Below are 25173 nucleotides of genomic sequence, written 5' to 3'. Positions count from 1 at the left end.
TTAGCTCACCAAGTCTATGATGAGATCAATGTGCGGGTACTGGTAGTCATTCAGCATGGAGTCTTCCTCCTCCACGCAACGGCCGCACTTGACGCCCTCACCGCCACCGTCCAGTAAGGCCACCATCGTTGGCTCGGTGGCGGCAGCGGGAGCAGCAGTGGCCACAGTAGCTGCAGCGGTGGCAGTGGAAGAAAACAAGGTGTCAGCTTCAAAGGCAGAGTACAGGCTCAGGAGCCGAAGCCTGTTAGCCATGTCCTGATCATCGAACGGCTGGTCACGTGAAACAGCCGCCGGTGGTGGTGAAGCTGAAGGAGCATAAACAGGGGGCTTCTGTATACGAGGTGGCGACAGCGGCAGGGATGATACCATCGGTAGCGTCACGCCGGTGACGGCGATGTAGACGCTGCCCCTGAGCTCGGCGGCGGCGATGTGTTCGTCGCCCCTGAGCTCAGCGGCGGAGTGAGCGAAGAAGCAGATCGGGCGCGGGCAGCGCGTCCTGGACAAGCACATCTGCGTGCGGAACCGGGACGGGTGCAGCCACATCTCGTACACACCGTGCGCGTAACGACACCTGAGCCCGTGTCGGCAGCTCGGCGGCTGCTGCCCGCGGTATTGCAAGCAGGGGCTGGCGATGTAGCGGTAGATGCGCGGGTCGCGGCGGCGTGCGCGCTCGCCATTGTGCGCATAGGGGCACCTGGTCCAGTCGTGGTTGCTCGGCCGCGGGCACAGCTGCACCTTGTATATGTAGAGCCAGAACTCCTCCGGCATGGAAGCCCACAGTTGTCGGCGCCCCCCGTGCGCCGGAACCGCCTGGTCCCCGGCCGCCATGCTGCCGAAGGCGCCGTTTCCTTTTAGGGGCAACTGCAAGGTGTGGATGTCGGCCACGTCCATCGTCGATCTAGCTTATTCAGACCAACAAAACAAAGTCCAATGTAAATTAAACCATGGCTACGAACTACACATGGAGATGTTGTTGTGTGCTACATATATCTATTTGCAATGGCCATGCTTATGAGTTATGTTCACAAGAACAAGATGATATAGTAATGCAAACCATAAATGGTTGTTGTATATGGATATCGATGTGTGGTGTGTGTCAGTGCGACGTATAAATAGGGGTGTAATGCTTGACATGGAGTGAGGGCTCTTACCCATTTCGTTTTGTACAAAGATTGTGTAGACGTTTGGGTATCTGGATATAGAGTCTATAATAAGGCTCCCCTAACTAACAGCTAGATTCCGGACCCTTCTTCCCCTGGAAAAGGAGACTTTGTGTGAGTGAGTAGGGTATTTATATTGATTAGGATATTTATGTTGTTTTGTGGTGGCCAGGTAAGAGAGTTCATCATGTGTCAATGTGATAAGATACGTTCTGTGGTCGATGCGCCGTGCAGCCCTCGGTGTGATGGTTGAGCGAGAAAGGGTGTGTTTGGTTATTTGATTTGTTGTTCGCCCTATGCGGACTTACCAACCTAGGCCCAAAAATAATACTCGCGAGAGATGAGGGTCAAGGTATTAACCGTGGGATCAAGGGTTAAATTTAATTGTGGGCTCAAGAAGTACAAAATCCACGACCAAAATCTTCTTTCCTCTTGTGTGTGTGATGGTGAGTGTGCCCCTCTCACCACCCATCCCACCTGTGGACATTGCATTGGTACTTCTCTTTTCATTCTTCTTGTTGTGACATGGCGACGATGTCCTAACCCATCACCGACAAATTATGTTGTCGTTTACACTAAAATATTATCAAGCCTCCCGTTCTCAAAAAAAAAAAAAAAATTATCAAGCCTCCCACATACCCGCCAACGCCAAATGCAATGCTATATCATTTGTTGTTCTCCATTTATGTTTCTTGCCGTATCCCAACAACAATGTTCGGTCCATCACCGACAAATCTCGTAACCGTTTAGCCCACCTTTTCGCACACCATGACATAGATATGATATGTAAAATTGTCATATTAACTCGGTCAACAAGATAACTATAGCACATTTTAATTAAGAGAGTTTGATAAATTTCACATCCTCTCACACTCATGAAAATTCCATGTGCTATTCCCTTTATGTTCTCGTTATGCCTCGATGACAATCCAACACCTACAAATTAGGTTGTCCTTTAGACTGTGACATCATCACCCCCCAAACACACACGCATACCCACCCTATCTTGAGCCACGCTATACCTACAAAATACTACGTGAGCAGGGATCTTCAACTTGAGATCTCTTGGCTCTGATACCATATTGAATTGATACACCAACCAAGTTTTCCAAAAAACTAAACAAAGAGATAGGGTCGGTCATTATACTCTAACAATGAAGAAAGTAACACTCTCGTATGACAATTTCATTCAACGTGTGTGTGACCATATGTGTGCACATGCACATATTTTTCTTAGAGAGAAACCATATGTAGTATTAATAAGAAATATAATACGGTTACACACACACACACACCGTGAGACGAGAGGAAGTGGTTGCATCCCTCGTGGCGGCTTGAGAGGCAGTCCCCAAGATGGGTCGTTGGCATGGTGAGAGAAGGTGGGCGTGGGTCGGCGGTAGGTGTGACTCACGAAGTAGAGAGAAGTTTCCGTTTGTGAACTGACATGATATAGAGAGAGGAGCGAAGGAGAGAGAAATATTTGTCGAGGCTGGGTCTGACGTGGACCTGCCACCTAGCCCCACATATCATAGTCTCTATCATTCAGCTTATTACTTGTAGATTTGTGGTATTTGGTTTTTTTAGATGTATGGTATTTGTCATATCATTACTCAATAGTGCTTTTTTTTTTTTCAAAACCTCAATAATTATGGTTTTTGCTACTACGACCCCTATATAGGGGTGTGTTCATACAATTTATTCCTTTCTCGACTATGGAAGGTAGGTTATCAACACCAACATGTTATTAGAATTTTAGAAAATTCATATATTACACAAAAACATAAGAATATGCATAATACACAACGTTAATCGTGTTGGGCATCGAGTTGATACCTATAAAAATATAAAAAAACTGAGATGCTTAAAATATAATCACGACAATGTAAAAAAGGACTTAAAGAATTGCATCTTGTTTAGAATTTACAGTTCTGGCTATAGATACGTGATGCACTGATGCACGATTAATCATCACTCATTAGCAAGCAAGGCATCCCGCTCACCCCCAAGTAACCTGCTGCATGCTTCCGGTGGAGCTATAGCCAGGCTGCCATAGCTCTCAGCAATGTGCGGTACAACAATGCATCGATCAAAGTTAAGGCAATGTTCCGTGGGGTCGATCCATTGCGTGGTCTGGTAACGCCAAAACATACGCCCGTCGGCTTCCTCGGTTCCTCCTCGATCGGCGCCGGCCGATGGCGTCCACGCGAAGGCCACATCAGCTTTTCACCTGTGGTTGTGTGGGTACACGTAAGTACAGATCATCTCATCTGGACACAGCGTCAGCACCGGTCGTCGGTTTGTAGTACGTGGACGTGCCAACGTTACGTCTTTACCTTGGCGTGTCGGCGCTATCAACTATCCGCGCCGTGCTCTGTCGCATGTGGATTTCGTGGCGTTGCTGAGAAAATTGCAGCGGCGTCAATGTTAATCCTCTGAATTCCGAAAAAGCAAGAGAACTGCTTAGAACTTTCAGAAGTTGTTAGAGCTTTAAGAAGTTGTGTACTTTTGGAAACCATTAGAATTTTCAAAAACTGTTACTCTCTCCGATCCAGAATAAATGCCGTAATTTTAGTTTAAATTTGAAATCACGGGACTTAGTATGGGTTGGAGGGATTAGAGCATATAAACTTTCAGATACTACAACAACCTACAAACTTTTGAATATTACTTACAAGAACATATGAATTTTTGAAAATTATGAAATTTATAAAAATCCAAATAAACTTCTAAAAAATAGATCGATGATTTGCAGAAATAACTAGTGACAAATGAACATACATCCCCTTGGAAAGCCAGATTTGGCCCTTGCCTACCTCCTTCAGGGGATATCATTGGTGAATGCAACGCGGGCCGAAAATTTGTAGCGATTGTAGCTAGGAACCCCTTGTGTGGTGGCCGATCCCATCCATGAGGAGGCGGCAACATCCCTCCGATGAAGCACAAGACCCTGATTGGTGGAGCCGGCACACACCGAAGCAATGAAGGAAACGCTTCTTTAGGGTTGGAGAGAGAACCGGTGAGGTTAAGGAAAGGAGGCGTCAGTGGAAAGCTGGCTTCCGAGAGAGAGAATGGTAAAGGAGCGGGGCTAGGGTTCGCCTAAAAAGGAAAGCAAGCGTAGGAAAAACCGTGTGGTACACAACCAGCAAATGACCATGTCCACGGGTACCCACTAGGGAGCAAGTTCGGGTGGTCGTGCCCCTTATTTACGGCAAGCATCAAATGTTGAACATGGACAGAACGGGATCATTTGACTTTGCGGAAGGACAAAGGATCCACATGTCTTTGTGTGGGAGCACACTAGTTATGTGGTGTCACTACCTGTTGGTCTATGCTTTCTCTAATTTCGAAGCCTAAGTAAACTTCATAAATAGAAACAAATTCTACTGCAACAACGGAAATTGTTGAGTTGGGGTGGTGCTTCCTATCTTAGTTGCTCTCCGGCTCGTATCGACAAAGTCCAAAGAGGCCATTAAGCATTTCAAGTAGAAGATGAACGTTTATGGAAATGACACTTGCATACATACTTAAACCTTGTTTAGGCGCGGTTAGTGGTTGTGCAGAGAAAAGAGAAGCATGTGAAAGAATAGAAAGAGAAGCGGGATAGGAGTGGGATTGGGACTCTAACAAGTATACGGTGATGATAGTGTTATACAGGGTCTACCTTGTCGTTGAATTGCTCCACCGGTTCTCCAAAGCTTAGAGCGGTGGTCGCCATAGGGTGCTCGATCGAATGCAATGGTGGCAGATCTATATGGAACCACAACCTATGGTGGGTGTCGTCAGCCTCACATGGTGATGACGATTAGTTCGTATCGCCAGGAGGATATCCTAGGCTCTTAGCATTCGGGCGAAGAGGAAGAATTCGATAGGGTTGCTTGAGCTCGGGTGAGGAGGCAGAAGATAACATGCCTGATTTGGCCCGCGAGAGATAATGAAAGCAGGCTTGGTAGAGAGAACGGAAACGGAACAGGGCTAAGGTCCACCTAAAATATTATGGAGTGTACAGTCGCGGGCCAGCGATGTCCACAAAGCAACAGAAAGCGTCCTTGGGCTGGGCTACCAGAAGTACTGCGTCGTCGCCCGTGGGCTGCCTGTTCTCACTATTTTCATCGGCTGGGCCTTCTTGAGCCCATTACAGCACGTATTGGTATCGAGATATACTCTAGGAAAAAAAAAACGATCCAGCGGTACATGTACATGCAGCCTCCACACACATCGAATCCACTGACACGGTCAAAATCAAGCAGTTCAGCACGGCACGATTCCCTAGAGATCTGGCTGCAATCCCATTTCACAGTTTTCTTCTCCCGCGGCCGCCCGCACTCGCCGCCGGTCCACGCCACGTGCTCCTCACGTGGGATTTCCAGACAAGTCCACGTACAACGTCCGCCGCTGTCCCGGGTTCCCTCCGACGTCCGATCCTCTATTGTGAACGGGAGCTGGCGCCGGCGAGACCATCAAATTAAAGTATACTACTCCATGTAAAACATCTCACTTCCCACGTGAAACAAATTTAGTGCTAACAGTTGATTTTTAGGACACGAGAATTCAAGAAGAACAATGCTACCCCTCCGTCCATTAAAAAAATAAAATATCAGAGCTTTGTCTAAATTCTGATGTGTGTATATATATAGTACTCCCTGCGACCCATACTAGTTAATGCTATGGATTGGAGCGAGTATTTAAATTTAGATAAGTTTACGATATCATTTTAGAGACGGAGGTAGTATATCTGATAACATATTTTTACGTGTTGATGCATATTGTGTTTGGGCGGCCCTAAATTTTGGCATCTCGTCATGCATATTTAGGCGCACCAAATGGCTGCCTCAAAACAAATCGCAACAGCACATCAAGCCAGCCGTCACGGTGAAACTTTCCACGCACGATCGCTCCCTCTTGTTGTGCCCGTCGTCGGTGAAATCCCTGCCATGGATGGTGTCTCCAGCCCTTCCCCCACCCATTACATTCCTTCTAGCCCTACCGCGGCCACTAGCGCAACTCTGTAGTTGCTGACAACTACCTTGGCAGTGTCGAACGAGAGCGTCGCCCCCGTCCGCCGGCAATTGTTTGCGTTGCCACGACCCGCCGCTACGCCGAACCCTAGTGTGCAACGATGAAGGCTTGACGGTTCAGGTCCAAGGGCAAGGCTAGCAACATGAAGAGGGCACCGTCCATGTTGGCAGCCGCAAAGCGAAGGAAGATCAAAGGCCGTCGTCGGCCATGGAAAAACCCTCGCTGATTACCAAAGATGTCGACGACCAATTCCATGTCCTGCCGCCTCCTCGCCGCCGTCCGTGGATGAGGAGACGAAAAGCCCCTTTGCACCGGAGGCTGACTTCAGCGTATATGATGTAATGTCGCAGATGCTTGACAACATGGATATGCCAATGAGCCATGACTGCATGTGCAATGTCTATATATGATTATGATGTGATTGTATGAACTTTGATTTTGTATGTGTTCTTATTGAATTATGCTATGTTTTTTTTTCCAAAACTTGATATGTGTGTGATGATCAAGCTAAGATCTAAATTTATACTCTGTAGGATTTTGGATTCTACTATTAATGCGATGATATTTGCCTAAGCTATCGCATTAATTGCAAGTATGTTATCAACATCTCTGTGATGATTTTGTAAAGATGTAAATTCATATATTTTTATGGAGAAAATCCTAATTTGGTCTATAAAGTTGCACTGGATGTGTGATCAGGTCATGAACTTGCAAATCATGAATTATGGGTGAATAAGTTGTCCCGCACGAGCGTTTTGATCATTCCGCCACGACCACCTATTAGTTTGCTGACGTGGCCCATTATTTCCTTGCAAATTGCCCACATAAAAAGTCAAACTAAGGATTAGAGGATTAGAAAAAACTAAATTTTAGGAGTTAATTCGCAAAACAAAACTAATTGGCCACATCGGCAAACTAACTGTCGTCGTGACGGAGTGGCGAAAACACTTGCTCGTGGCAACTTCATGACCCAGATTCACGATTTACAAGTGCGTGACCAAAATGCACATCTGGGACAGTTGTGACAACTAATTGGGTTTTTTTTTCTCTTTTGATATGTTTATGGTGATATGGCAAACTTTATGTTTCTATAAGTGTATGGGTGTCCTATTTATTTGCTGCTACTCTATTTCGCATTATAAGGTATTGGTGTCCTAAATTTCGTGTCCTAAAGCCAGAATGCCTAAAAAAAATCATGTTGCACTATTTTACATCAACAACTAAAGATGCTCTAACGCTGATACGCTATCCCTCTGCATGATGCATGGTGCTTGCTGACTTTATGTCTCGGTAAAAGTAAGTGCCATTGGAACTTTGACTTCGTGCAATCGTGGTGCGTACACACCATTCTGTGATGGACCTGTAAACCCAAGCCCGTAGACGCTGGGTTCCTCTGAGCGATGATTATATAACTTTCAGTTTCAACTTTCAATAATCGTTTCAATATAATGAAACTGAAAAGATTATTTCGTTCATCTTCCCTCCGAGACCCAACAAAGAGGTCGCTGTTGGTGTAATCATTGCGTGAAGAACTGAAGATGCTGGATTCCTCTGCATGATGCTAATTTTTCTAGTCCAGATAAAAGATTTCGTTTTGGGGCCTACCGTATCGCACCATGACCGGACCTTGTTAGCATAATAACCGGAGGATCGGCATCAGAGAGTGGGAGCTCCGGCGGAGAATATCCTCTCCTCTCCTCTCTTCTCTTCTCGCCGAGAAAGCGACTCAGACGGCGTCCCATTTTCGCTTCCCCGCCGCATTAATAGAGCTCAGCGACCTCCAGCCGTTTACTGGCCCCCATCCAGCTCCAATCTCACCTTCCTTCTACCAATTTCTAAGGTCAACAAATTTCCTCCCCTAAAATCCTCTTCTTCTTCTTCCGCGCTCTTGTTTTGCTCGCGCGTCCCCAAATCAAAGCTCTGGTTTCTAATTTGATTCTGGATGCCGCTATTTTTTCTTCCCTTCATATTTTCCCTGCATTTGGATGCTCAGAGTCCCGTCCTCAGCTCGTCAAGCTGCTTTTCATTCTTTCTTTTCTGTGTGATGATAGTTTGGATGCGCCTGCAGGTCCATGGAGAGATGGAGGCGGGTCAGTGTGGTGGCCCTGCTGCTCCTGCTGCTCTCCGCCTGTCATGGCAAAGGTAGTTTTCATTCGTTGATACTTCCTTGTTTTGTAATGCTCTAGGTTCGCCTCAAATGGATTCCAGGAATGTGTTAACTTTATCGGTAGAAATCAAGTTGTTTGATGTGTTCATACTGCTTGCTGTGAATACAGAAACCATGTATCATCCGGTACACACACACATCACAAACGGTGGAAATGGGTGGAAGTTCTGCTTGCTTGTTGGGAGTATAGCGTTCAACAACTGGACTTGTTGACCGCACTTCTTGTTATTGTTGAGGGTGTATATGGAAGTATATCCAGACATCTGGAAAATGTTCCATCTTCGTATAGAAAGAGGACCAAAATTAGGTGGCTGGCAGTTCGAACTTACCTGCTGCCTTGTTAACATAATGAAGTTCTAGTTGCATGGTTGCTGACTTTAAGAAAATAATAAGGTTGTATAAAGAAGAATGAGTTGGTAAACTGTGATAAAGAACCATTATACTCTTTTGGAGCTTGATTTTCTCAGGGAATTCTTCGAGTATGTTGGCAACATACGGCAATTAACTAAATATTCATGAGGCCCCATATAGATTTTTGGCTACCATAACATTGCATTATTTTCAGTGATTCACATGTTGTAAGTTGTGGATTCTGCAAATTTGTCAATGTTGGTTTAAGATATGAGAAAACGCGAAGAAGAAGCATCTATGTCCTTTTAGACTCCGGGGGCTCTCGCCTCCTTTTCTGGAAAAAGAAACTGTGTCCTTTTAGCTTGGCTGTCACTGTATAAGCTTAACAATTCTCGGTATTAGTACATAGTTTATTCTATGGCTAGACATGTACAAAAACATAGGACTAATTGTGAACATTAAACTTGTTTACATTGTTAGCTATTTTTGTTTGGCTAGCTTTCCCCAATAACCTTTAGTTAGCACTTGGCATACACTGCCTCTGGCCAATGGCCATGATATTATTTGGACATGAATATACACCAGAAGGAAGTACTGGCTCAATAAGTAAGCATGTGCTTAAAAATGTCATAAGCACCAAGTCAAGAAAGATCATGTCACTTCTGCTATATGGTTGAGAGCCGAGACCAGTGAAGAAACTGAAAGTGACTTCCCCACAGTTATGAATATACATGGGCTTAATCACCTAATCTAAGCTGTCCCAAACAGTACTAGAGCTGTTTATTGTATTTCCTTTCCGTTTGATGAACTGTTTTTTTTGTCCTAAATGTTGGTCCATCTGTTGTGCATCTTATATTTGAAAATTATCTTCAATATCTGTGTTCAAGCTTACACCAGCTGTTTTCATTATCGCAGAGCTCTCTGTGGAGAATCACGATCAGAGTCTTGTTTATGATCATACTCTTGCTAAGACCCTTGTGGAATATGCTTCAGCTGTAAGTTAAGCTTATGCTCATTATTTTATTACATCCACATCGTGCTTTCCAAATGGAGCTTTATTTCATCTTTGTCTTGAACCACAAGTAAAATTAACTAAATACGATCTTTGGTAGCGCACAACTTTCAGTTGCCTCCTTTTATGTCTCTAGGTATATATGACAGACTTAACAGCTCTGTATACATGGACATGCTCAAGATGCAATGACTTGACTCAAGTAAGAAACTGTCAAACAATTCTCTTTCATTCCTATTTATTTGAGGGGTGCATATTTGCCTCCCTAAAACTAGAACTGTTCAGACCTTAAAGGATGCACGCTTAACGGTTAACAATTATTTGGCACTGGGGGAAGCCACCTTTCAAGTATTCAGATTTTAGGATATGTGCTTGATCCTTTTAACGGATTATGTGTTTTACCATTTTTATCTCTTTTAGTTTTTTTCTGTGATATGTCAAGTAAGAATTACTAGTATGTTAATATGTTTACTACTTCTGAAATAGGACTTTGAGATGAGATCTCTAATTGTTGATGTGGAGAATTGCTTGCAGGTTCTATCTTAACACATTTCAAATTAAGTTGACATGAATCTCCATGATATAGTTATAGGGATATTTCTTATAAAGTGAGATTTTCATGATATTGCCTTTCTTTTGCCTGCCATTCTATTGGTGAGCAATGTAACAGGCATTCGTTGGCATAGATCATAATCTGAATGCAATAATAGTTGCAATAAGAGGGACTCAAGAGAACAGGTAGCAACCCTCTAAAAAAGAACAAGGTGCTAACGAAATTGCATGATTTCTTGATACACGTGTGATTTATGTTTAGTGTTTGCTTGCTCAGTGTACAGAATTGGATCGAGGACTTGATATGGAAGCAACTTGACCTGAGCTATCCAAACATGCCAAATGCAAAGGTCATTGCCAATAAACTGTTTATATCTTAGAAAGAAAATTCATGTCTTTTTGCTAAAAAACTTTCTACTACTCTGGTTAAAGGTGCACAGTGGATTTTTCTCCTCCTATAATAATACAATTTTACGTGTTGCTATCACAAGTGCTGTTCGCAAGGCAAGAAACACATATGGGGATATCAACGTCATAGTTACAGGGCACTCGATGGGAGGAGCGATGGCTGCCTTTTGTGCGCTTGATCTTTCTGTAAGTACACAAGACCCAAGGTTTCATAAATATATCCAATGTCCAGACTCCTAATTGCTTCTAGGACGTTGATTGCAATCTTGTATCAAAGTTCTAACACAAGCATTCTATTTTTTTACACTTATTATGTAAGTTGTCATTTTTTTCTTCAAACTCTATCCGCAGATCAGTCTTGGAAGCAAAAAGGTTCAACTCATGACTTTTGGACAGCCTCGTGTTGGCAATGCTGTTTTTGCCTCCTACTTTGCCGAATATGTACCGAACACAATTCGAATGGTACACGCACATGATATTGTGCCACATTTGCCACCTTATTTCTCCTTTCTTTCCAAACTGACGTACCACCATTTCCCAAGAGAGGTATACCTTGAGCATAAATTTCTTGCATACCAACTCAGTCTAACCTTTATCTCTGTGTTATGCGTACTGCTATACAGTAACTATATGTACTTCCGCTCAAATTTAAGGTCTGGATCAACGACTCTGAAGACAACACAACCGAACAGATATGTGATTCCAGCGGGGAAGACCCAAACTGCTGCAGGTTTTACAGCTCAAACCTTCCTTGCAGCTCAGCTTTGTGTCTCTAGCTCCTATTTCTAACATTCTTCCATTGATTATTTTCCTAGGTGCCTTTCCATATTGAGTCTGAGCATCCAGGACCATTTCACATACCTGGGAGTAGATATGGAAGCAGACGACTGGAGCACCTGCAGAATCATCAGAGCGCAAAGTGTCGAGCAATTACGAAAGGATCTTGCCAGCAACATTATCATGGCAAAGCACAATGTTGATGTCTCGATTGTCAAGAATGGTGTGCAGACAGACTGGAGCAGTTCTAGATAGCCTACAACATTCTGTAAACAGCAGTTTAGAGTAAAAGATGGCGCCTTGTTTTCTCTTGAAGACAGATGCTTCAGCTGGGGAACCTCATTAGATTGGGTTATACATAGATTATTCTTTCATAGCCTGTGAATATGTAGAAATGTACATACGAATTATAGGCTCTTAGACCTTGATTCCCATCAGATGCACGAAAGATCGTCAATGTGTGAGCATCTTGTGAAATACAATACCATGGAGATATCTATACCACTAGCAAAAACTACTTTTATGCAGGTTATACATGGTCTTACATACAACCAATGAAGGGGCGACATGATTTGGCTACAGACTGCAACCGGCTGGATATGATTGTCGGGATATATATAGCCATTACAGCTGACATTTTGATCATAGATTAACATGATGACGTAGAGCTGTTTCATGTTTTTTCTTTCTTTTTTAGATGGTTGATACATGTATCGACCCTACGTGACCTATGATACAAAAAAAAAATTGTAAGACTTCAACTCTTTAATAAAATAATAAAAGGTTGCATGGCGGAGGCTGGGCTCTTGCTTCCTTTTTGAAAAAATGGAGATATCTATACAGGTATCTCTAGTCTGGAAAATAAAGCAGAATAAATTGATAACATTGCAACGAGATGTATCTATACTCTATGTCACAAGATTCTGAACTTAAATTTGGCCCACATTTCAGAGAAAAAAAATTCTACTCTGGACAGTAGTTGATTCAAATTCTAGTGTTAGGTAGTACCCATTGCATTTCTTACTGAAAGCTTACAATTTTTGGCTACTGGAGTATCATTTACAGTCCAAAAAAACTTTGTATGTTATTTATACTTTATAGTCTGTACAGCATCATGCCTGATTGTGTTATATCCTCTACAAATCATTCCCTTACACTCTTATACAAGGTATGGACAAAAAATAAATCCTCTAAAAATAGGTCTACTTACAAGACAAGTCCTTTTGATGCGCAAACATATATAACAGTAACAAGAACCAAACAAAAAGTCATCCTGAACAATAAATACATGCATGGACTAATTACAAAGGGGTAGTCTTTGACATGTCGAGAGTGCCGCTGCTACTGATCGAAATAGTAATCCTGAGAGCCTGATTCACAACAGTTGATCAGCACCTTCCTTTTGTAATGCGGAGAACTTCAGCCTTCTTTTCGTGATACGGTGAAATTGTAAGTGCTCCCTCGAAACCGAAAAAACCACGGAGTTCAATGTATGGTCATTTAGAATGGGGAAACACGAGCCTAGGCGAGAGAAGAGGGCTGGTTGCCTGGTCTGTAGCCACAGAAAATTACTCAACCCTCAACAACAGCAGATGTGGAGAAGACTGGCAAAATTGACTGCAACACTCCTTGTATATGCCATCAGAACTGCCTGTGATATTTGCCAGAGTCTGCTCTTGGTTTCTCGTGTGCATCAACTATGACAGCGGACTTGCGATCGCTATCAGCTTCACCATAAGATTTCCCATTATGCCAAGAAAGCAGTTCTGGCACATCTAAGCCATCATTCCTTCCAGAGCTACTGCCACTGCCGCAACCTTCACTGTAATCCTGTTCATGTTCCCCACTTCTAATAGTCTCCTTTCTTCCCAAGTCTACGACGTTCCAGTTAACTGAGTCAGCTGCATGTTGAGCGTCGGGAACACTCGTTGTTCGTCGGTGTGCTTTCGCCCTTGGGGTAGATGGACAAGTCCTGCAGCTTTTTGGATCATATTGTTGCGAAGCTAGATAAGAGAGTGCAGTGACAACATCCCCTATGAGTGGTCGGGATGCTGCCTTTTCCTGCAAACACATTGCTGCAATAGCCAGAGACTGATACAAACCCCTCTTGGGATAGCGGCCCTTCAGCAATGGGTCGGCCATCTGGCAGAATTTTCGCCGGTCTCTGAACATTGGGCGAGCCTGCAAATTATATGGATCAAACACTTGGCATCTATGAAGAAACAAAATAAATGTTTATCCCCTCTACTCCCAAAATGATGGGTGGTGACTTGGTGCAGTTGAACATACCCATGCGACAAGATTTGTCTCCCCATCAGGCTGGGTGTGATCAATGGCTCTCCGACCTGTAACGAGTTCAAGAAAGACAACACCAAAACTGTAAACATCAGACTTTACTGTCAACTGTCCTGTCATGGCATATTCAGGAGCGCAATAGCCATATGTTCCCATAACTCTTGTTGAGACGTGGGTTTTGTCACCAACTGGACCAAGTTTAGCAAGCCCAAAGTCAGACAGCTTGGGGTAATAATCTTCACTCAGAAGAATATTTGATGGTTTGAAATCTCTATATATGACAGGTGGATTTGCCTTATCATGTAGGTACTCTAAACCCTTTGCTGCACCGACAGCAATCTTCATCCTTGAATTCCAATCAAGGGGCTCCTTGTCTGGTGGGCGGTCTGTCAAGACAATGATCCATTAGTTACAAGAGAAGACGCAGATGACAAGTTTTTGAAATGGTTATGTATGGTATCAGTACTGAGCAGGATGATGATGACGGATAACTAGGCTCACACTTTTGATTATAACAGGTTAGAAATCAATCTAACAAATGCTGAACCTGAAGCTGAAATTATTTGTGATGTAGCCCATGACAGGAAGCTGAAATAATATGACCATTATCTATTTACCATTTACTAATACTTCGGGGGTATGATTTTGTATTTCCCCAGTTAAATATTGCCTTTCATGTTCTGTTATTTTAATGCAGAACATCGTAAACTAAAGCTCAAGCCTGCTCTTACATATTCTTAATGAAGCTCAAGCGAACTAAATATCGAGATAGTGGTAATATATAAGCACCAATTGCAATAACGAATGACGAGCAGTTTTTATTGGACGAGAAACCATACAATGAGAAGCGTACCATGTAGATGGTTTTCTAGGGATCCCAGTAACATATACTCATAAACTAGGAGGCGCTGATCACCATCTGCGCAATATCCAATTAATCTCACAAGGTTGGGATGGTGCAAAAGGCTTAGCATGAGAACCTCCACAAGAAATTCACGATTTCCTTGAAAACCATTTCTATCGAGTTGCTTCACTGCAATGACCTGTGAAATGACACACTCAAAATCAGTAAGGAAATCATTGAAATTACCAGTAAATCCATCTCCTAAGTTGCAGTCCATGAAAGAAAACACGGTTATCTAAAGGAAAAGGAAAACACAGTTACAAGTGCTAGTGATAACAAACCTGTCCATTCTCCATGTGTCCTTTATAGACGCGACCAAAACCACCTTCACCCAACAAACAGTCTTTTCTGAAATTCTTGGTAGCAACAGCTAGCTCTCGGAAAGTAAAAATCTTTGCTGGACCATGTGCAATGCTTCCATCTCTGCGAACAGAAACTTCCTTCTTGGATACGGAACTACGAGAATTAGTTCGATCTGGACCCACCCAACCAGAAAAAAAATTAGCATATAGTTCCTCTTGTATGTTTTTAAGAATTCAAATAAATCATATAGCCAGGGAAGTATAATAGGGAGGGATCTAAAGAACTGGACCAAGATGCATATACAGCTATAATACACATCCAATCAATAAAAATATATACATATGTAACAGTAGCATGATGTGGAGACCAACAGATTCAGTGAGCATCTGGAAGAACTAGTGAATTACAACTCTATTTTACTGCATTTAGTGCTCTGATTTTTGCAGAATCAATATTTTGTTGCTGGTAGGTTCTGTGATCACAAAGCCGCTCCCAAATTGGTCTGGTTCCAAGATGTAGAATCCATGTTGAATCAGGCAGTGGTGCATTCACATCTGTTACCGGCTACTCTAATGCCGTAGCTCGTCCAGAATTTCCTTTAGCACTTGCTATGATCAAGTTGGTAGCATAAGTAGAACTGGTGTGCAAGATACTACCTTTTGTAAAATGATTGGCTTTAAGGGAAAGAAATCTAAAGCGCTATGATTTTATTAGAAGTGATTCAGTACCAGTGTACACAGGGAAAAAATAATGTAACATAAATCTCGTGTACCACCCTGCCACCGAACAAATCTACATTGGTTTTATATAAATGTTATATGATGGAAAATATTTCTGCCTGCAGATACATGAGAAGCTGCACCAGCCACAAGAAAAAAAAAAAGAAACAAGATCTTGCGTTCAAAGTTCAAACAAAGGATCAGACTCATGCCCAGCAGATAGAAGCTAAAATCTAAACTGCGGTGGTCACTTCAAACTCCTCAGGTCCTCATTAGACCCAACAATTAAACAAAAGGGTGAACTCTAATTCAAGCAAACTTTTAAAAACTGTACGGCTACCACACATCAAACAATTGTTTCTTTGGTTGCTTCAGACAGGAAGTTTGGTAATAAAAATACTTCAATTGCAAGCTTCACTTCAGACATCTATCTCCCTTTCACGCCACTTCAGCTGAGTAAAATTTCTGCCAGAAATAGTAGAATTATTTTTTGTGTCCCTTCACCACCAGTCCACGACCTTCTCAGCAAAATTTCAGACCGACATTTGCATATCTAAGAGAAAGAATTATCTATCTGCCACGATCAAATATACCCTTCCATCCGTAAGGAAAATAAAATACGGTCAAACTATACAAAACTAATGTGCTTAGTCCCCATTTCTGAGCCAGGTAAATCAATATGCTACAAGTAAGCACATGATCGATGCCTGGTTGAACGAATCAACCGCCCTAATGGGCAATTAGTGATCAGCTAGTCTCTTGTACCGTCAAGAAAACAATTAGATTCCAGCCTTTTATGATTACATAAACCAACGCACACAAATCACTAAAACCAGCAAACATCCGCCGCCGACCGAACAATACAAGATTCAGATTAACCAAAGGATCAATCTCCCCAGTTTTGGCAGAAATTGGACAAGTCGAGATGGCGGACGTACCAGGTGGCGCCTTCGCCGAGGGCCGCGGCGACGGCGAGAGGGCCGCCGGCTCCTCCCCGGCCTTCCCCGACGATCCTGAGCACGGGAAGCAGCTCATCTCCCGAGATAGTTAGAAATGCTGGCCAATCCTCCGAGAAATTCCAGCTCGTGGGCTCGATCTTCCGCCTAGCGTACTGATCTCCCCGTCGTCTAAGGTAACAAATTTTGGGGGAGAGAGGATGGCAAGTCAAAAGTAGAGGCGTAGAAAAGGGCAGCTTGAGACGACGTCAGTGAGGCAAAATTGTTAATATTATAATGGCGGTTGAACTGTTCTTCAGGAAGCAGTTTGCTGGGACCAGTTGAGTTGAGGTAGTTGTGCTGTCATTTTGTCAAGCAAAAGAGTTGTTGGTTAAAGAAAAGGAGAAAAATATGGTTTGAACGAGAAAAAATGCATGAGAGATAAGACTATTTCATCTACTCCCCCATACCAGTTTAAGGTAATTACGTATTTTGAGAAAAAAGTTTGACTATAAATTTAGTCAACAAAATATAAGATATACTACCATTGAATTTATATTCAAAATAAGTTTTTAATAGTATAATTTTTATGATATATATATCTTACATTTTATTAATCAAATTAGTATTTAAATTTTTTCCTCAAAATACATAATAGTCTTATAAACCGGTATGGAGAGAGTACATATATTCTTTTATGGCGGAATGTTTCAGTTCTAATATTCAATTTCATTTTAACTTACAGTACTCGAAATACGTAATAGCCTTATAAAATACTACCTCCATCCCAAAGCTCAAGGTCTATATTTTTTTTCAGAAAGTCAAACTATGTTAAATTTAACTAAGGTTTTTATTAAAAATTATTAAAATAAAAAGTACAAAATCAATATCATTAGATAGATAATGAAATATAATTTCCTATGGTACCAACAAAATATTATATTTGTTCATAAATTCTTCTAAAAGTTTAGTCAAACTTTACTTCGTTTGACTTTCTAAAAAAATTATAGGCATTAAACCTTGGGATGGATGTTGTATATCAATGCACAACCAGTTAAAATTGGCACAATTATTGAGTTGCTTTAGCAAAACATGCATTTATAGAGGCGTTTGATGCTCATAACACAAGGTAGATATCATTATTGAATATAGGATTTGACATGCCACACACGGTTGGCCCGGGACAAAAAAAGGCATCTCACCTAGTTTTTTTTTTAATCTAAAAGATGCATCATCCAGTACATGCAACACCATAAAGGTCAAAGCATTACTTAGCAATTTAAAAGCCAGTTGGTACTGTAATGAGCATTATTGCTAATACATGATAGTATGACAATGTCTTGTAATTTCAACATAGTCATTAACCGAAGTCAGTTTGTTTGTTTAGTGTTTATACATAAGCAAAATCCATTTGTTTGGCCGGTGGCAAGTGATGATTTGACGAGAGTTTTGATATGTACGAGTCGCTTTCGTGTGATGGCACGACCAGCTAGGCGCATCCACCCGTTCCGTTCCGTTCCGTTTGACTAGCTAGCTTAGGTCGTCACCTCACCTGACCTGCATTATTTGGCTGGCTCTCCTGTCGTGTCCCTGCCCCGCACTACATTGTGTGGGTTTATTTAAGCCAGCTAGCCTGCTAATCACGACCCCATGCATGATTTATTTTTAAAATTGTCGTCTGAACGTGTCATGTGGTACTACAGAAATACAGATGGCTTCGGATAATAGAACAATAATATGGTTTTATAATGTTTGCGATGAATACGAATTTTCTTTTTCTATAGAGATGTAGAGAGTACATCTGGAGGTCTTAGCACCTAGATCCAGGTGGGTGTCTAAGATACCGGGTCAAGCTTATCCAAATTTAGGGGTGCGGCGGCTATCGGCGTCGGGCGGGCCCCAATCTGGGCCATGCGGGCCACGGCCGCTGTTGGCGGGGCGGGGGCGAGGTGAGCATCTGCCTTGCGGAGGTGCAGGGGCGGGAGTGTGTTGGCTTCTGCAGGGAGGAGATGCAGGTGGTGGCCGCTGGTTGGAGAGGCCCTCCTCTTTCGGCTGGCATGCTCCGGTGGCTGGCGAGGATACCGGGGCGGCGGCCCCGGAGTAGCGGCTGCGGCTTTGGGAGCGGCCTGGTAGGGCATTTACCGCGGTGAGAGGTGCAGCGGTGGATCGTCTTGCAGTGGAGATCGGTGGTCGATGACATGGTCTTCTGCCTCCCGGCGGCTCCCCAAGCTTCGTGTTCGGGTCGAACTCCGGGTGAAAGCCTTGCACCGACTTAGGTCTGTGATGACGATGGCGGCGCCTTCAGGCGTCGTTTCCCTTCTTGTTGGCGTCGTTGTGGAGTTCCGATACCGACCGACGCGAGTGGCTACAAGTTCTCCGAGTGAAAACCTAAACTCCATCGGGAGCGGGCGACGGTGACGGACGCGTCATTACCTTGTTGGAGGCGTCGCCTTGGAGTTCTTGGCCTTTGCGGTGCGACGGTTTCTCGGTGGTGAGGTGCTTGGCTATGTGGTCAGGGGCAGTGGACACCGGGGCAGCGGCCTTGGACGGTGGTGGCACTTCGAGGCGGCGGCCTCGATCTCCTTTGCGGTAGCGGCCCTATGGGGCGGGGTCGTGGCGCTGCTTAGTTTTGGGTGGCGTTTCTGGGGCTGCGTGGGCGGCAAGGTCCTCGACCCAGCTGGTTCATCTTCGGGCTATGCGAAGGTCGTCCTGGTTGCTACGTCGGGGCAGCGGCCCCGAAGGCAAGGTGCTTGGGTGGCGACTTGGAGATCTATGTGGACAGCGAGTTTGTTGACCCGGCTGGTTCGTCTTCGGGCAATGCGAAGGTTGTTCTGGTTGGTACATCGGGACGGCGGCCCCGAATCTGGAGGTGTGTTTGTTGCTTGGGTGCCTGCGTCATGTGGATGACGGGACTCCTCGCTTGTGCGGTTTTTCATCTCGGTTTTCCTTATAAACCGGGTAATGTATGGTTTTTGGATCCGATTTTCCTTATAAACTGGGTTATTCTGTGCATAGCACTCTTTCTATCTAATTGGACGGCAGTTTCGACTGCCTTTTCCTCAAAAAAAAAAATTATACTACTATCAAATCTATGAAAATTAAAATTGTTTTTTAAAAAAATTGTCCACTGTCCCGTTTGTACAAAAGGGGACACTAAGCATAGGTCAAGTGGAGGTCAGTTTGGATCGATAGCTTCCCCTAATGTTCGATCTCAATGAAAATGTGGATCTGAACTGTTTGGTCATTGCAACACACTCCTCTCTGGTGCAACATTTCTTACGCTAACACCATAAAAAATTGCGATTAGGATTTGACATTAGAAGGAACAACAAACAGTACAAAGCATCTTAAGAAGAACGAAAATTACAACGAGATCCTTGAGAAGCCCTTCATCTTCAACCTTAGACCATGTCGACAGCGCGCCGCCACTGCCACACCTCCCCGGGCCGGCCTGACGTTGTTGGTTACGGACGGGAAGTCGCCAAACGGGTCAATAAGACCACATCCCTCCCGGAGACGAAGAAGAAGGATGAACTGCCCCTGAAGCTCCTTGACGATCTAAAGATCCTCACAGCCAGAAGAAGCCCTTGAAGAACACACCACTCTCAGAAGCTTCTCTACGTCGCCATTGTGATGGGATTTAAGCCGGGGAGACCTTATTGGAAGAGACGCCGCCACCACCACCTGAACGCCGCCCCACCAAACACTGACCCTAAAAACAGGAAAAACGGAGCCCTACCGCTGGAGGAGGCCTAGATCCACCCCGCCTCCATGGCCTAGAGGCCACAGAGGCGAGGCAAAACGGCAGCGGCGCCGACGGGAGGCGAAGAACCCTAGCCGCTTGTGCGTGGGAGGGGAGTAGGAACATATTTTTCGTCACAATATGTCAACGGCATGCAAAAGACGAATGAAACATTTCAAAACACTAGTGCAAACAATTTTCACATGTATGCAACAGATAGCATTCCTCACATTTTTTTTCCAAAAATATCGCCGCATGTATACAATATAGAAACACATAATTGCAGCGAATAAAAAAAACTTGCAGCATAAAGCTCCACTTGCAAGAGACACCCAAAGTCATCGCAGGATATGAATGGAGTGCTTTTTTTTTTTTGTTTTCTCTACGAGACTAGAGTGCTTTCGGCAAACGAAAATTGAACTACGTCGAATAGACAAACATATAAAATCAGGAAAAGCTCTTTTGGATCATGGGCACCAGTGCTCTCAGTGTATTAAAAAATTCTAAAATTATAATTATATATTTCAAAAAATTATATAGAAAGGTGAGCTGACAGCCGGGCTTGAGCACGAGGTCGCGGGCGAACTTGTCCTACCCCGTGTGCATGTACATCTTGCCTTGCCCGTCGAACAAGATCTCGACAGGCCACCAGCAGAAGTTGCAGCTAGGCTCCCGTAGCTGCAATTGGGCCAGCTCGACGCCATCGATGAACTCAGCAAACTTTTCCGGGAGCCACTTGATGCCGAGTGGGTCATAGTCGATGCGGAGGAGGAACTCGAAGCAACGCTCCTCCTGCGAAGACAAGGAAGGCGCACGTGATAGCGACCGTGGGGCCGTAGCTGCTCCACCACGACGACCCCTGTCCCCGCCCTGGGGGCGCCCAGGCCCGCGGCCTCGACCATCTCGCCGGCCACCAGGATCCGCCATGGAGTTCCTCGCGGGCCTGGCTGCATCGCAGGAAGAGCTAGGCGGCGCTACGGTGGAGTGATGCGTGTAGTTGACACGTCCGTTGGGAACCCCAAGAGGAAGGTGTGATGCGCACAGCGGCAAGTTTCCCTCAGTAAGAAACCAAGGTTTAATCGAACCAGTAGGAGTCAAGAAGCACGTTGAAGGTTGATGGCGGCGGGATGTAGTGCGGCGCAACACCAGAGATTCCGGCGCCAACGTGGAACCTGCACAACACAACCAAAGTACTTTGCCCCAACGAAACAGTGAGGTTGTCAATCTCACCGGCTTGCTGTAACAAAGGATTAACCGTATTGTGTGGAAGATGATTGTTTGCAGAAAACAGTAAAACAAGTATTGCAGTAGATTGTATGCGATGTAAAGAATAGGACCGGGGTCCACAGTTCACTAGAGGTGTCTCTCCCATAAGATAAACAGCATGTTGGGTGAACAAATTACAGTTGGGCAATTGACAAATAAAGAGGGCATGACCATGCACATACATATTATGATGAGTATTGTGAGATTTAATTGGGCATTACGACAAAGTACATAGACCGCTATCCAGCATGCATCTATGCCTAAAAAGTCCACCTTCAGGTTATCATCCGAACCCCCTCCAGTATTAAGTTGCTAACAACAGACAATTGCATTAAGTATTGCGCGTAATGTAATCAGTGACTACATCCTCGAACATAGCACCAATGTTTTATCCCTAGTGGCAACAACACATCCATAATCTTAGAGGTTCTTGTCACTCCTCCAGATTCACGGAGACATGAACCCACTATCGAGCATAAATACTCCCTCTTGGAGTTACTAGCATCAACTTGGCCAGAGCATCTACTAATAACGGAGAGCATGCAAGATCATAAACAACACATAGACATAACTTTGATAATCAACATAACAAGTATTCTCTATTCATCGGATCCCAACAAACACAACATATAGTATTACAGATAGATGATCTTGATCATGTTAGGCAGCTCACAAGATCCAACAATGAAGCACAATGAGGAGAAGACAACCATCTAGCTACTGCTATGGACCCATAGTCCAGGGGTAGACTACTCACACATCACTCCGGAGGCGACCATGGCGGTGAAGAGTCCTCCGGGAGATGAATCCCCTCTCCGGCAGGGTGCCGGAGGAGATCTCCAGAATCCCCCGAGATGGGATTGGCGGCGGCGGCGTCTCAGTAAGGTTTTCCGTATCGTGGCTCTCGGTACTGGGGGTTTCGCGACGGAGGCTTTAAGTAGGCGGAAGGGCAGGTCAGGATGGGGTACGAGGGGCCCACACCCTAGGTCGGCGCGGCCAGGGCTTGGGCCGCGCCGCCCTATGGTGTCGCCACCTCGTGGCCCCACTTCGTCTCCTCTTCGGTCTTCTGGAAGCTTCGTGGCAAAATAGGACCCTGGGCGTTGATTTCGTCCAATTCCGAGAATATTTCGTTACTAGGATTTCTGAAACCAAAAACAGCGAAAGACAATCGGCACTTCGGCATCTTGTTAATAGGTTAGTTCCAGAAAATGCACGAATATGACATAAAGTGTGCATAAAACATGTAGATAACATCAATAATGTGGCATGTAACATAAGAAATTATCGATACGTTGGAGACGTATCAGCATCCCCAAGCTTAGTTACGCTCGTCCGAGCAGGTAAAACGATAACAAAGATAATTTTACGGAGTGACATGCCATCATAACCTTGATCATACTATTTGTAAAGCATATGTAGCGAATGCAGCGATCAAAACAATGTATATGACATGAGTAAACAAGTGAATCATATAGCAAAGACTTTTCATGAATAGTACTTCAAGACAAGCATCAATAAGTCTTGCATAAGAGTTAACTCATAAAGCAATAATTCATAGTAAAAGCATTGAAGCAACATAAAGGAAGATTAAGTTTCAGCGGTTGCTTTCAACTTGTAACATGTGTATCTCATGGATATTGTCAACATAGAGTAATATAACAAGTGCAATATGCAAGTATGTAGGAATCAATGCACAGTTCACACAAGTGTTTGCTTCTTGAGGTGGAGAGGAATAGGTGAACTGACTCAACATTGAAAGTAAAAGAATGGTCCTCCATAGAGGAAAAGCATCGATTGCTATATTTGTGCTAGAGCTTTGATTTTGAAAACATGAAACAATTTTGTCAACGGTAGTAATAAAGCATATGTATCATGTAAATTATATCTTACAAGTTGCAAGCCTCATGCATAGTATACTAATAGTGCCCGCACCTTGTCCTAATTAGCTTGGACTACCGGATCATCGCAATGCACATGTTTTAACCAAGTGTCACAAAGGGGTACCTCTATGCCGCACTTTGTACAAAGGTCTAAGGAGAAAGCTCGCATTGGATTTCTCGCTATTGATTATTCTCAACTTAGACATCCATACCGGGACAACATAGACAACAGATAATGGACTCCTCTTTTATGCATAAGCATGTAACAACAATTAATAATTTTCTCATATGAGATTGAGGATATATGTCCAAAACTGAAACTTCCACCATGGATCATGGCTTTAGTTAGCGGCCCAATGTTCTTCTCTAACAATATGCATGCTTAACCATAAGGTGGTAGATCTCTCTTATTTCAGACAAGACGAACATGCATAGCAACTCACATGATATTCAACAAAGAATAGTTGATGGCGTCCCCAGTGAACATGGTTATCGCACAACAAGCAACTTAATAAGAGATAAAGTGCATAAGTACATATTCAATACCACAATAGTTTTTAAGCTATTTGTCCCATGAGCTATATATTGCAAAGGTGAATGATGGAATTTTAAAGGTAGCACTCAAGCAATTTACTTTGGAATGGCGGAGAAATACCATGTAGTAGGTAGGTATGGTGGACACAAATGGCATAGTGGTTGGCTCAAGTATTTTGGATGCATGAGAAGTATTCCCTCTCGATACAAGGTTTAGGCTAGCAAGGCTATTTGAAACAAACACAAGGATGAACCGGTGCAGCAAAACTCACATAAAAGACATATTGTAAACAATATAAGACTCTACACCGTCTTCCTTGTTGTTCAAACTCAATACTAGAAATTATCTAGACCTTAGAGAGACCAAATATGCAAACCAAATTTTAGCATTGCTCTATGTATTTCTTCATTAATGGGTGCAAAGTATATGATGCAAGAGCTTAAACATGAGCACAACAATTGCCAAGTATCACATTACCCAAGACATTTATAGCAATTACTACATGTATCATTTTCCAATTCCAACCATATAACAATTTAACGAAGAAGAAACTTCGCCATGAATACTATGAGTAGAAACTAAGGACATACTTGTCCATATGCTACAGCGGAGCGTGTCTCTCTCCCACAAAGTGAATGCTAGGATCCATTTTATTCAAACAAAACAAAAATAAAAACAAACCGACGCTCCAAGAAAAGCACATAAGATGTGATGGAATAAAAATATAGTTTCAGGGGAGGAACCTGATAATGTTGTCGATGAAGAAGGGGATGCCTTGGGCATCCCCAAGCTTAGACGCTTGAGTCTTCTTAGAATATGCAGGGGTGAACCACCGGGGCATCCCCAAGCTTAGAGCTCTCACTCTCCTTGATCATATTGCATCATACTCCTCTCTTGATCCTTGAAAACTTTCTCCACACCAAACTCGAAACAACTCATTAGAGGGTTAGTGCACAATAAAATTAACATGTTCAGAGGTGACACAATCATTCTTAACACTTCTGGACATTGCATAAAGCTACTGGACATTAATGGATCAAAGAAATTCATCCAACATAGCAAAAGAGGCAATGCGAAATAAAAGGCAGAATCTGTCAAAACAGAACAGTCCGTAAAGATGGATTTTATTGGGGCACCAGACTTGCTCAAAT

The 25173-nt window shown here is 43.6% G+C and overlaps 2 protein-coding genes and 1 pseudogene across 2 annotated transcripts; 1 reads left to right on the top strand and 2 right to left on the bottom strand.

Moving 5' to 3' along the window:
- On the bottom strand, positions 1-891 carry LOC127328340 (zinc finger CCCH domain-containing protein 50-like). The gene has a single exon (XM_051354945.1). The coding sequence runs from the start codon at positions 889-891 to the stop codon at positions 1-3; it is 891 nt and encodes a 296-aa protein (XP_051210905.1).
- Positions 892-7855: 6964 nt separating this feature from the next.
- On the top strand, positions 7856-11940 carry LOC127331658 (lipase-like; annotated as a pseudogene).
- A 561-nt stretch (positions 11941-12501) lies between these two features.
- LOC127331657 (probable serine/threonine-protein kinase PBL7) lies at positions 12502-16900 on the bottom strand. Its single transcript, XM_051357834.2, has 5 exons — positions 16603-16900; positions 14924-15117; positions 14592-14781; positions 13733-14124; positions 12502-13624 (listed from the first exon to the last, which is right to left on the bottom strand). Exons 1-5 carry the CDS (start codon positions 16697-16699, stop codon positions 13085-13087), a joined length of 1413 nt encoding a protein of 470 aa, XP_051213794.1. The 5' UTR covers positions 16700-16900; the 3' UTR covers positions 12502-13084.
- Between the last annotated feature and the right edge of the window lie 8273 nt (positions 16901-25173).

Source organism: Lolium perenne, chromosome 2 (assembly GCF_019359855.2).
Source record: "Lolium perenne isolate Kyuss_39 chromosome 2, Kyuss_2.0, whole genome shotgun sequence".
NCBI classification, from domain to species: domain Eukaryota; kingdom Viridiplantae; phylum Streptophyta; class Magnoliopsida; order Poales; family Poaceae; genus Lolium; species Lolium perenne.
Note: the sequence above shows the minus strand (reverse complement) of the source record. Positions and strands in the feature narration are given on the sequence as shown.

Coding starts and splice junctions, on each gene's coding strand:
- LOC127331657 (XM_051357834.2), bottom strand. CDS start 16,699: ATGAGCTGCTTCCCGTGCTCAGGATCGTCGGGGAAGGCCGGGGAGGAG. Junction 14,125..14,591: donor CCTAGAAAACCATCTACATG/GTACGCTTCTCA, acceptor TTGTCTTGACAG/ACCGCCCACCAGACAAGGAG. Junction 13,625..13,732: donor AGACAAATCTTGTCGCATGG/GTATGTTCAACT, acceptor TATAATTTGCAG/GCTCGCCCAATGTTCAGAGA.
- LOC127328340 (XM_051354945.1), bottom strand. CDS start 891: ATGGACGTGGCCGACATCCACACCTTGCAGTTGCCCCTAAAAGGAAAC.